Genomic DNA, 13,952 nt, shown 5'->3' on the forward strand with positions numbered 1-13,952 from the left:
GTCTTTCTTTCTTAACCATTCACTCCCACTGTTAACTGGTGACTAATACTTGTATCCATGGAGAAGATATAATCAATAGATAGGGTTACATACTACCAAAACCTACATTCAACTGTGCCCAAACCCTCTGCCTTTCCTAATGACATAACGGGTAGTGTGTTCTGCTCCCATCAAGGGCCACATGTGCAACTTCCAAACTCTTAACTTCATCAAATTCTTGAAGATTTTGATCCTAATTATCCCTGACACTCTCCTTTACCAACAATTTACTAGTTTGTTCTTATTAACATTGGAGCGTAAATTGATATCTCTCATCTTAAAGACACATACACACAAACCTCTTACCCTCAAAGTCTCAAAGACAATAAAAAAAATCACCAGGAAAAAGATAGTATTTCTACAATGAAAACTAAAATTATAACATTTCACACCACACTTACCCTGCCATGGACACCACTAGTGCTTATACATCCAGCCCAGGGGCCTAAAGACTGACCTTCCCAGCCTACCGCCCTCACTGCCAGTGCCTATGTGCCCTGCCAGGAGCACAAAGACTGCCCACCCAGGGAAAACCACTGCCTGCAACGGCCCCCATGTGCTACCTCAGGGCCTGAGGACTGGACTGCCTGGCATCACCACCTCCAGTAAAGTTTCACCACAGTGTCCACTAATAACCACAGCCTAAGCCACCAAGGAACTCACAGACACCACTGACATTGATTATAGATGAAGTAATCATATGCAGACTATACCACTCTATGGTGCCCACCTAGAACCTAAGCCAAAGTACCCTATTCAACTTACTTTATAGATACATCTGCAGAAAAAAGTCTTTCCCTATGAAAGCTACTTAATAAAATTGGAAGAAGTGATGGTTACACCAGATGAGCAGATATCAATGTAAGGACACAAGAAACATGACAAAGCAAAGAAATACACCCCAAAAGGAGTGCAATAAATCTCCAGTAACCCCAAAGAAAAGAAATTTTGTGAAATGTTTAAAAAAGAATTCAAAATATTTACCTTAAAGAAATTTAGAACAAAAGAATACAGATAAGCAATACAAAGAAATCAAAAAAAGAATTCATGATTTAGATGAGAAATCAAACAAATATAGATATCATAAGAAAATAACCAAAGAGAAATCCTGGAACTGAAGAATTCAATGAATGTAATTAAAGAAATACAATCAAGACATTCACCAATAGACTAGGTAAAATAGGAGAAATAATTCCTAAACTTGAAGACAGGTCTTCAGAAATGACCTAGTCAGACAACAATAACAAAAAGAATAAAAATGAACGAAGAAAGCTTACATCATATAGAGGATACCATCAAGTGAACAAACATTCAATTTTGGGAGTTCAAAAGAAAAAGTCATTGAAAACCTATTCAGTAAAATAATAACTGAAAAGTTCCCAAATATTGGAAGAGATATACATACAGATACAGGAACCTCAAATGTCCCCAGAGAGATTCAACCCAAAAAGGCCCTCTCTGAGGCACACTATCATCAAACTATAAAAAGTCTAAGACAAAGAGAGAATTTTAAAAACACCAAAAGCATCAAGTCACATATAAAGGAATTTCTGTCAGACTAACAGCAGATTTCTCCACAGAAATCCTATAAGCCAGGAGAGAATTGGATGATATATTCAAAGTGCTTGGGGGGTGGTAGGGGAAGAACTGTTAAGCAAGGATACTATACCCATCAAAGTTATTGCTCAAAAATGATGGAGAAAGTCTTTCCCAGACAAACAAAGACTGAGGAAATTCATCAGTATAAGACCAGTCCTACATGAACTGCTTAAGAAATTTTTACATCTGGCAGCCAAAAGACAATATCCACCATCATAAAAAATACACTAAAATATAAAACTCACTGAAACAACACACAATGGAGAAAGTGAAAGGAAACAAATGTTATCATTATCGAAAGCTGCCAAATTTTATTATCAAAGATGAGCAATAAGAAAGAAGGCCGGGCGCGGTGGCTCAAGCCTGTAATCCCAGCACTTTGGGAGGCCGAGACGGGCGGATCACAAGGTCAGGAGATCGAGACCATCCTGGCGAACACGGTGAAACCCCGTCTCTACTAAAAAATACAAAAAACTAGCCGGGCGAGGCGGCGGGCGCCTGTAGTCCCAGCTACTCGGGAGGCTGAGGCAGGAGAATGGCGTAAACCCGGGAGGCGGAGCTTGCAGTGAGCTGAGATCCGGCCACTGCACTCCAGCCTGGGCGACAGAGCGAGACTCCGTCTCAAAAAAAAAAAAAAAAGAAAGAAAGAAAGAAAGGAACAAATATAGAAAACAATAAGAAAACAACAAAATGACGTAAATACGTCCTTACCTATCAAAAAGAACTCTGAACATAACCAGTTTAAATTTCCCAATTAAACGATATAGACTGACTGAATGGATAATAAAACAAAACCCAACTATATGCTGGCTACAAGAAACACATTTCACCCATTAAGGACACATGACTGAAAGTTAAGAGATGTAAAAGGATATTTCCTACAAAACAGAACCCAAAAGAAGCAGTTATATCAGACAAAATAGACGTCAGGACAGAAAACGTAAGAGACAAACAATATCATTATATAATGATAAAGAGATCAGTTCAGCAAGAAATATAACAATTGTAAATACAAATGCACCAAACATTTGAACACCCATATATATAAAGCAATTATTATGGGTAAAGAGAGTGAGTTAGACCCATTAATAATAAAACAATTGTTGGGGACTTCAATACCGCACTCAGCATTGGATGGATTATCTAGACAGAAAATCAACAAACAGCAGACTTAAACTGCACTATAGACCAAATGAACCTTACAGACATTCACAGTACATTTCATCCAACAGTTGCAGAATACTTATTATTATTTTTTTTTGACGGAGTCTTGCTCTGTCACCAAGCCACAGTGCAGTGGTGCAATCTCAGCTCCCACCTCCCGGGTTCAAGCAATTCTCCTGCCTCAGCCTCCTGAGTAGCTGGGACTACAGGTACGCACCACCATGCACAGCTAATTTTTGTATTTTTAGTAGAGGCGGGGTTTCACCATGTTGGCCAGGATGGTCTTGATCTCCTGACCTCGTGATCTGGCCACCTTGGCCTCCCAAAGTGCTGGGATTACAGGCGTGAGCCACTGCACCTGGCCAGAATACCCATTCTTATCAGTATATGGAATATTCTCCAGGATAGGCTACATGTTAGAACATGAAACAAGTCTCAACAAATATTAATAATCAAAATTATATCAACTATCTTCTCAGACCACAATGGAATAAAACATCAACAACAAGAGAAGCTTTGGAAATTAAATAAGCAAATTAAAATTAAATAATATGCCTCAAACAACCATTGGGTCAATAAAGAAATTCAGAAGGAAAACAAAACAATTCTTGAAACAAATGAAAATGGAAACACAACATACCAAAACCTACGAAATGCAGCAAACCTAAGAAGGATGTTTATAGAGTTGAATGCCTACATCAAAAAAGTAGAATGATTTCAAATAAACACTGTAATAATGCACCTCATAAAACTAGAAAAGCAAGAACAAGCTAAACCCAAAATTAGAAAAAAAAAAAGAAATAATAAATATCAGAGCAGAAATAAAGACTTAAAAAATATAAAACATCAATAAAATGAAGTTATATTTTTGTAAAAATAAACAAAACTGATTGACTAACTAAAAAGAGAGAAAAGACCCAAATAAATAAAACTGAGAAAACTGGGTATCCATATGCAGAAGAAAGAAACTAGACCCCTGTCTCTCCCTATGTACAAAAATCAAATCAAAATGGATTAGACTTAACTGTAAAACCTGAAAATATAAATCTACTAGAATAAAACATTGTGGAGATGTTTCAGGACACTGATTAATATGGCACAGATTTTTCAAGAGTTAAGACCACAAAAGCACAGGCAACAAAAGCAAAAACAGACAAGTGGTTTTATATCAAGTTTAAAAAGCTTCTGCATAGGAATGGCAATAATCAATAGAGTGTAGAGAAAACCTACAGAATAGGAGAAAGTATTTACAAATTATTCATCCAATGAGGAACTAATAACCAGAATATATAAAGAACTCAAACAACTCAACAGCAAAAAAAAAAAAAAAAAAAAAAAACCATTCCTATTAAAAAGGCAAATGATCTGAAAAAAAAGACATACTTTTTTTTTATAGATAGATCTATAAAAAAAAAGTTGAACATCACTAATTGTCAGAGAAGTGCAAATCAAAACCACAGTAAGATATTATCTCACCTCAGTTAAAATGGCTATTGTCAAAAAAAAAAAAAAAGCAAACAAAGAAAAAGAAAGAAAAAAAACACATCTAGCAAGAATGCAAAGAATGGGAGCTCTAGTACACTGACAGTGAGAATCTAAATTAGTACAGCTATTATGGAAAACTGTACAAAGGTTCCTCAAAACAAAAGAACTAGCATATGATCCAGCAAGTCCACTGCTGAGTATATATCCAAAAGAAAGAAAATCAGTATATTGAAGAAATATTTGCACTCCCAGGTTTGTCCCAGAACTTTTCACAATAGCCATGATATGGAATCACCCTAAGTGTCCATCAACAGATGAATAGATCAAGAAAATGTGTTACATATATGCAATGGAATACTATTGTATCATTAAAAAGAACAAAATCCTACTATTTGCAGCAACATGGGTGAGCATAGAAGACATTGTGTTAAGCGAAATAAGCCAGGTACAGAAAGACAACACGTATTCTCACTCATATTTGGAGGCTTAAAAAAAAACTTTGCATCATAAACATAGAGAGACATAGAGAGTAGAAAGGTGGTTACAACTGGCTGGGAGGGGTGGGTGGGGGGATGAAAACAGGTTGGTTAATGGGAACAAAAATACAGTTACATGGAAGGAACAAGTTCTAGTATTTGATAGCACAGCAGGGTGACTATATTTATGATTTATTGTATATTTCAAAATGGCTAGAAGATTTGAAATGTTCTCACCACAAAGAAAAGATAAATGTTTGAGGCGATGCATATTCCAATTGCTTTGATTTCATCATTACACATTGTATGCATGTATCAAAATATCACATGTGCCCCATAAATATGTACAATGAGTATGTATCAATAAAAATATAACATTCTGAAATAAAATGATTCTGAAAAAAATTCATTTAAAAAATTTATTTTAGAAAAAAATTTTTAAGGAAGCAATTGCTATCAAGAAAAAAAATGAATCAGAAATATAGGAACCCAGAAAAGAGGTGATCAGGAAAAAATGGCATGGAAATAGGATAGAACTAGAAAAATAAAATAAAAAGGAAACCTGACTTATGAGGTCCACACGGATAACAGGTATCTCAGGAAACAGTATAAAGATTTAGAAAAAAATACAAAAGAAAGACAAAGAAAATTAAACAGACATTAAGAAAAAAAAATTAGAATAACTCAAAGTTAAAGAATATATGACATCTATATAATTGGTATCCCCAGTGAACAAACTCAGAACAATGAAACAGAAAAAAAAAATGTTAACTGAATTCAACAACACTTATCTGAAATCTACATACTGAAAACATATACTGTATACTTGATAAATTTAACCTGCAGTGGTCAACCCTAAGGCATACCTTGTTAAAACTTTTTCCTTAAAAAACAAATGTGGTTATTTTGACAGAGCAAGTTGCTTTTAAGAAAAAGAAAATCCGGTTTGCATCATGCTTCTTGACACCAACATACACCACCAGAAAAGAAAGCAGCGCTTACAAGACACTCGAGGAAAGAAACATGAGTCAAGGAGCCATGATGTCTTAAGGTATAAAATAGGCTACAGGCAAACAGCTATCAACATGCAAAAATCCAAGGAATATTGTTCTCAGGAGCCCCTCCTTAGAACTCTACCAGAGGATTAATTTCAGATAACCAAGAAATTATTGCGGGGAAGGGGAGTTTGGCAAATAATCTGGTGATGAGAACTGAATATACTTAACTGAAGAACTAAGACTAAAATGTGCAATAAGGGTAACAAAATAATACATAAATATTAAATCTTCAGGCAGTGTAGAAATAATAAAACTTACAACAAAATGAGAGAATTAGATTATGTACTGCCCAAGTGAACATGCAGCAACTATTCTTTTGGATTTCCCCAAGCGTCAGCAGTTGCCCTGCAATATCTATTGTCAACTGCTTCCAGCCTGGAATCCTCTGCTCTTTCCCCTACTTAGCCTTCCTTCAAGACCCTCCCTATGATGTGATTATCCAACTCACCTTAATTTGGACTAATTTTTATACCCAAGAGACTGTGGAAACTAAGTTTATATGACAAGCTGACATAATAAGCTGAAGCATATTTAAGAATATGAGGATAAACTATTTTTTTTAAAAAAAGAATATTACTAACTAAAATTGAATAATGGATGAGAGGGAGGAGGAGTTTAGGGGTAATTTCACTGTTGTTCATAGTAGAGAAACTAAATTAAGAGTATTAAAGTTATTTTTATAAAGGTAATCACTACAGCAAAACTATAAACCCTCCTAAATATCACAAAAACTGAAAAAAAGTCAAGAAATAAAAAACAGAGAGTTAAATACTTTCAAAATACTTTTAACATTAACATACTTGTATTACATAAAATGACAGAACTAAGATCAAATGTATTTATTACATCAAAATTAAATGGGCTTAACTTGCCTATTAAAAGAAAAATATTTTCAAATTAGCTCTCAAAGTAAAATCCAATTCTATGCAGTATAAAAGAGACATACCAAAAACAAAGTATTTTAAAAGTTGAAAGGAAAAGGGAAAGCAAAGGAATATCAGGCAAAGCAAATCAGAAGGTCTCAGAGGTCATGATCCTCATATTACACAAAAGATAATTTGTTCCACAGAGCATTAAAAGAAACAAAGAAGGAAATTTGTAATGCTGAAGGCTATAATTCATAATGCATATATAATAGGTATAAATATCTATACATGAAATAATGTAGCATGGATTTTCACAAAGCAGACATTATAAGAGATGTAAAGAGAAACATATAGGAACCCCCTAATAACAGGATACTTGAATAAATCTCTCAGTCCAAGATAGACCAAGTGAAAAAAAAAGTATGAATGTAAACTAATTAATAATGTAGACTTCATAAATGTAGACTTAAATCCACATCCTAATAGTAGCTACCCTTTCTTTGGAATGACCCTGACATATTCAAAAAAGCTTTTTACATTAGACTACATTAAAACTCAATAAATTCCAGAATGTAGAAAATATAAATGTCCTTCCATCTGGTTAAATGCCCTATTAATTTATTCTTTAGTCAAATGGGAAATAGAAATTACAGGTGCAAAATCTGGGAAAAACATTAATAAAAACATTTCAGTATATACTCAACACTACTGAAATATACACTTAAAAATGGTTGAGATGATAAAGTTTTTGTTAGGTGTATTTTACCAGAGCTAAACAAGCAAACATTACAGGGCCAAATGTGCGGAATGCTGCCAAAACAGTACTTGGGTAAAAGTCATACTTTTAATAACTTATTATAATACAAATGAAAGGGTGAAAATAAATTAAGCTTCCAACTCAAAAAGATAAAGAATAACAAGACAAATTCAAGGAAAGCAGAAAAAAGAGTGACTATAAATAAAAAGCAAAAACTTAAAAATTAAGAGTTTGAATCATGTAAATGCCTTATGATTCAAATGAAATAAATCCAAAAAATAGAAAATACCATCATCTAATGACCCAACATTTTTGTTTCAGATACTATGAATTGAAATCCAAAGAGATTAAGGCATCACACAAAACCAGAACTAAAATCCAAGTCTTCTTACTCCCAGTCAAGTGCTCCCATGGCAGAAATTTGGAAAAAGCATAAATTAAGGTGAGTTAGATAATCATAAGGACGGTCTTGAAGGAAGTCTAAGTGGGGGAAAGAACAGAGAATTCCAGGCAGGAGCTGGTGACAATACGTATCGCAAAGCAAGTCCTCACACTTGGGGAAGTCCAAAAAAATGTTTACTGGATGCTCACTTCGGCAACATATACATTAAAATTGGAACAATACAGAGAGGATGAGCATGCCCCCTGTGCAAGGATGACATGAAAATTCATGAAGCATTTCATATTTTTCAGGGAAGGAAGGATAAAATATCAAGGAGCATGAGAAAACTTTTGGTGCTGATAGATATTTATTATCTTTATTGTAGTGATGATTTTGCAGGTGTACACATATGTCAAGACATCAAATCATACATTTCAAATATGTGTGATTTGTTCTATGTCAATTATGTCTTAATAAGATTCTAGCAAGACATTTATTATGATAAAATATAAAAGAAGAAAAAACTTTTACAAGTGTTGTTGATGATAATGAGGAGAATAAATCCATAGAGGCATTAAATATTTAATGGATAAATTATAAGCATTCTTATGTAAGATAACATTTTAAATAAAAGAGCTAATATCCAATGCATTATTAGCCTGAGACTGTATGAACTACATTTTGAAGCTATATATAATAAAGATAGCATTTCATGTCAAAAAGAAAGTGTTAAGTAAAACTCACATTACCTGGGAAAACTGCCTGTGGTGAAAGTAGATATTTCCCGCATTAAAGTAAGCCAGCGAGTACTCGGGGTTTAGAGAAATTGCATCTTGATAGTCTTTCATTGCATTCTGTTTATGGCCCATAAACTCATGAATCACCCCACGATTTGTTAAGAATTCTGCTGTAGTATTGATCTGCAGTATAATATTATGATTATTTAACATCTGGGAATAGTATGTATCTCTGATTTCATGTCTGCCAAAATGAACATTAGAGAATCTACTTGTGGGAAATGAGTAGTTTTATAGTGCATGTAAAACCCCAGTAGAACAAATATTTTGAGAAAGGAGTTGGTATGAAGTTGGTTCAGTGTCAACATTTTGTTGATCTGGTTGCTATAAAACAAATAATCTTAGTGTTTTTTCACTCAGTTCCTTTCCAAGGAATAGACAAAGTGGAAAAGCTTATCTGTTTAGCTGTTAAGCTAGAGAAGAAATTAAATTGAATAGTTAACAGGTGTATTTTTATGTAGTAGCAATTATCTTTCAGTTCTTTCCTTTTCCTCATCTCAAACACTACAATATCTGCCCAAATCTATAGAATCAAAACCCAAAATCTAGAAGTAAAGAAGAGTTTCTGTCCATGCATTCAACATGAGATTTTTACTTGTCATTTCATTATGGGAAGATTCTGGGGATTTACACTGTTCTCTCTTTAGTTCCTTCAAACCTAGAACATTATTTTATGTTACGCATTCACTTTGTATGACAAAATAATATTGATGTCCCATGAAAGTATAAAGCGTGTTTACTGAAAGCGATCAACATTTATCAGGACTTTGGGGTTTTAGTGCATTTAGGTTATAAAATTGGCAAGCCATAACTCTTTACCCTAGGGATCACTTGGGTTAAAAAAATACAAAACATTATTTTCTGCATAAGTACTTTAAAAAGCTAACAGAGAACTTCTTACTTGAACCTATTCATTGACAGTGTTAATTTATGCTAATAATAATATAACCTAAGATGGTTTTTACCTTCACGGCAGCATTAATATCCTGCATTGCAGCAAAATTATTACCCATCTGAAGACAGACCACAGCTCTTCCTTCATAGGCTAAGTAGTTCTTTGGATCAATATCTATGGCAATGGTAAAGTGGTTCCAAGCTTTCTGGAATTTTCCTTGGGCCTAAAATAATTTTCCAATTACACAAAGTAGGAAATAGTCCATAACATAACAAATGTTTATGATTCTGACTCAATCAAATAAAACTTTAGTAAGAGTATTTAGTAAGGGTATTTGGCCATGCTAAATCTAAGTTCTTTTAAACCAGAAAGTAGGCATACTGAAAGCATACTGTGGCTGTATTCAGTTGACTAATTACCTCTGAGTATTTATGATGAAATTTTAATTAATTAAAATATATTTAACTTCAGAGTCATCTCCTGTACCAATCCTGGACAACATAAAATCATAGCCACCATGTGAAATGCCAACGGTTTTTACCAACACAAAAAGATTCACATTGAGCTGCACACACATAGGGAGGGATTGCATTTATTTGGTTGGCACTGAATCTCCAGTTATAGATAATATATACATAATATACATAATAAAATAAACATGTATTGAATAATAAATGAATAATGGTGTAAAACATATTCTGATAAATCATGCCAGCATCTGGCGTTTTAGGATCACTATACGTATTCCATGGAAAATACATGTAAATCTACCAAGCTTCTGTTTATACCAACTGGAAAAGAAAGAAAAAGGTCAGGAGAGGGGCATTGTTAATAGAACGATGTCAGAGTGCTTCCTAGAGAAGACCAGCTGGCAACTAAATGCCTCCACAGGAAGGCAGTGAGTTAATAAATTCAGTACAGTCTGGAGTCTGTCTTTTTTTCTAATGGGCTAAAAAAACCCATCTTGCCAGAATCTCGGAAGCTGACTCACTTTAACCAAGCTGAGCCTAGGGACTCTCATATGAAAGTAAAAAGAAATACAACCGTTAAGGGAACAAGACCCTGTTTCCTGACCATCAAATCTTCTCTCTCTGGGTAAACCATTTGTAAATCCACACTGTCAACACAAGCTCATTTAATAAACAAGGAATCAGGCAAATTGAGATTAGATTATTAGAATATTAAATAGCAAACTGCCTCACAGTAAGATCTCTGTCATCTGCTCCAGACCACATCTGTTGTGCTCATTTCTATATTTCTAGTGCTAGGCAAATAATAAGGGAATCTGTAAGTATTTGTTGAACAAACTGTTGCTCTTTCCCTGGACAGAACTTAGATGAGCCTAACTCTCCTTTTGCAGTCCTCCTTCCTCACTCAATTCTTTACACTGCTGGGCTTTTCAATTCTCTTTTAGGTTGCTATACACCTAGTGAGATCTTCATAAAATGCAAATTTGATGTCACTTCTCCTATTACTGTTATTCACATTTTTAACTGGACCATAAGGCCTTTACTCCAGCCTCAACTCATGCCCTGCTCCCTTTGCCCATAACATTCCATCCACTTGGGCCCTCTTGTCTCTTTCTTAGGAGACTTTCTGATGGGCCGGTTCTGCTCTACGGAACACTGTATCCTAGCCATGGCCCCTATTTTCACACCTCAACATTATTAATTTCTCAAAAAGCTTTCTCTCACCTCCCAAACAAAGCTAGGTTATTTTGTTATAAGTTATACTAAAACTCATCCTTTTCCTTTGTTGCACTTATCATGATTATGATCAATTATTCATATGATTAATTGTTTGATGCCTATCTCTCCACTGAGTAGTAAACTCTGCAAGAAGAAGGAAGTATATCTTGTTCATTGCTATATCCCTAGGCCTAGAGCAGTTTCCGTTCTATATTTAGTGCTCAGTTAATGTCTGTTGAATGCAATGAATGATGATGATCTTAACACACTTCACTGGATTGCAGTCAGCTCTAGCTGCCTTGGAAATCCCTCTCTTTAAATGGACTTTGAAAATTTCTCTGTGATCCAATAATGGCTAATTTTCTTCTCTTTAGCTTTCCACTAATGCAATAGGACAAAACCTGTGGGGCCTAGGTATACAAGCTAGTAAAATAAATGTTACCCAGGTTCTTATAGATGAACTTCATCAGGCAAATTTTAAAAGTTGTTTGTAAGTGAGGAGGAAGGTAGGGAGGGGTGCAAACATAAAAGGAAGCTCAGGTTCAAAAGATTTTCATTTAACCAGCCTACCAGTTCCCCAGGCTGATCCAGATCCAGACAGTCTCTCTATAACTAACTATAAACCCCCTGCTCCCACTGCTACTCTGGAACCTAAAAGCAAGGAAAAGACAAATGTTCATAACCAAAGAAATAACATATACTCCCATTGCCAGGAAACAGCCAAATAAATTCTTTCTCCCCAAAAGATGCTTTTAATGCTCAAAATGTTGCTATATTACCTGCAAATTATAGCCAAAACTAATTCTGGCTTTTATGTATGCTGGATTAATATGCAGAGCTTTCAGAAAGTCTTTCTGTGCTTGCTTGGTGGCTTCAGCATGACCACATTCCATGTAAGAATTTCCCCGTCCAACATAAGCATCCAGAAAACATGGGTTAATTTTAAGAGCCCAGGTAAAGAAATTGACAGCTTCTTCAAACTCATTAATTCTGCAAATAAATAAAAATATTGATGCCTTCTGGTGAACTGATGCATTCTGGTGGCATATGCAATGTTTTCTGTAACTGACTTGTCCATAAAGATTTGAATTGACTCACAAAAAAAAATCTCCATTTCTATTATCCATTGTAGGAGGTAGGCACATAAGTCCATAAGACCTAAGGAAGTGTGACAGGTCCTTTGAAGATTTTGGTAAAAGGAAAGACGGCAAGAAAGGGTCATTTTCATAGCAGAATGTGATGGGATGATATTCTGGATTTTTTTTTCAAGTTATTAAAGTCCACATGGCATTCTTAAATCTGTTTTTAACAGGCATTAATTACCAGTATAGAAAAACATATGCTACGATTGATGAAATCTACTTTTAAAAAATAGATTAAAATAAACTTATTTGTATGTATTTAATATTTCCTTATACAATGAAAACAGCCAGATTTTCATCACATGGGCGTCCTTACGTCAGATCTCCTATAAAGACAGGCCATTTCAATGTGGACACCAGGAGAGAAGGGGAGAGAAGAAAGTAAAATGCATTTTATTTATCAAATTGTGAATGTATTTGGCTAAATGATAACTCTCTCTATCCTCCCTAATTACTCTCTTGTAAAGGCATCAAATATTTGTTCATGGGCATATAAAGTTGCTTCTCCATTTCATATGCATATCTAATAATAATAATTAGTTTCAATTAACATGGAGAGAGTCTAGGATTTTTAAAAATAGAATGGAATGAGGAAACTAGCATTGTTTACTTACCAGGTACTGTGCTAAATACTTAACATGTGCTATTTCCTTTAATACTTCCAACAACTCTGTAAGCTAGTTATAATTATCTACATTTTACAGATGAAAGGAAAATTATGGCACAGAAAAGTTTGCACACAGGTAATGGCAGAGTAACTAACATACTATGTTTGCACAGAGAAAATATCTGAGATTCAGATAAGCCTTACTCCAAAATCCGTGCTTTTCCACACAGCCATCTCTACCACACAATCTGCACCTATAATACACCTGTGGTTGGTGTACAAGAGCCAGCTGATATCTCAACAAGGTAGCAAGAAGAAAGGCTTGGAGTTCAGATTTGAGCCTGAACATGAAAATTAATATTAATTTTTTAAGGTTGTTATGAGGATCAAATAAGAACATGTGAAGAACACCTAGCACAGAAACCCTCACCCATTGAAGATTATATCTTCCTTCCATTCTCTTCATTACTTCTCAAACAGGTTTCAAATTTTAATAAGATGGATCACTACTTTGCCCATTTTTCCTTTATAAAATACATGGAACCCAGGATAGACTGTTCCAGGAATTATCATCTTCTAGAGGTTACTCAAGAGTATCTCTTAAACCAGTGATTTCCAAACTACCCCTTCCTTCATGAAAGTTGCCCCAGGTTCCACCTATACTATCATTTACTAAATATTTTCTTTTAAATCAACTCACTTTTTTTACTTAACTAAATTTATTTTTGAAAGCAAATTAATTTAAATACCACAAGTTGAAAAATTATCTCATGTCATAAATAAAATAATAAGCTAAAATGATAAGCTTGGAGCTGGATACTTTATTCTGCAGAAAACAGCCTGAGTGCTACACCATCGATTACAAACAGAAAGTTTTTCAAGACTAGCTCTGGCCAGGTGCAGTGGCTCACGCATGTAATCCCAGCACCTTGGGAGGTCAGGAGTTCAAGACCAGCCTGGCCAACATGATGACACCCTGTCTCTAATAAAAACACAA

At 34.7% G+C, this 13,952-nt stretch overlaps 1 protein-coding gene and 1 non-coding gene across 16 annotated transcripts in view; one reads left to right on the forward strand and one right to left on the reverse strand.

The window, feature by feature from the left end:
- Positions 1 to 13,952, reverse strand: part of LOC105478007 (tetratricopeptide repeat domain 6) — a 253,314-nt gene that overhangs the window by 39,875 nt on the left and 199,487 nt on the right. For 11 of the 15 annotated variants that reach the window (XM_011734967.3, XM_011734969.3, XM_011734966.2 and 8 more), the window contains 3 exons: positions 11,986 to 12,196; positions 9,589 to 9,741; positions 8,576 to 8,746 (listed from right to left, as the gene is read on the reverse strand). The exons of 3 other annotated variants lie outside the window; for them this stretch is intronic. In XM_011734967.3, the coding sequence (XP_011733269.2) occupies positions 8,576 to 8,746; positions 9,589 to 9,741; positions 11,986 to 12,196 (535 nt within the window). Of the gene's footprint in view, positions 1 to 8,575; positions 8,747 to 9,588; positions 9,742 to 11,985; positions 12,197 to 13,952 lie in introns of those variants that run through there. One more of the 15 variants, XM_011734971.3, reaches the window with a different exon arrangement.
- On the forward strand, positions 8,028 to 8,134 carry LOC112425970 (U6 spliceosomal RNA). Its single transcript, XR_003017203.1, has one exon. It is a non-coding gene; the product is annotated as a U6 spliceosomal RNA (small nuclear RNA).

Source organism: Macaca nemestrina, chromosome 7 (assembly GCF_043159975.1).
Source record: "Macaca nemestrina isolate mMacNem1 chromosome 7, mMacNem.hap1, whole genome shotgun sequence".
NCBI lineage: Eukaryota > Metazoa > Chordata > Mammalia > Primates > Cercopithecidae > Macaca > Macaca nemestrina.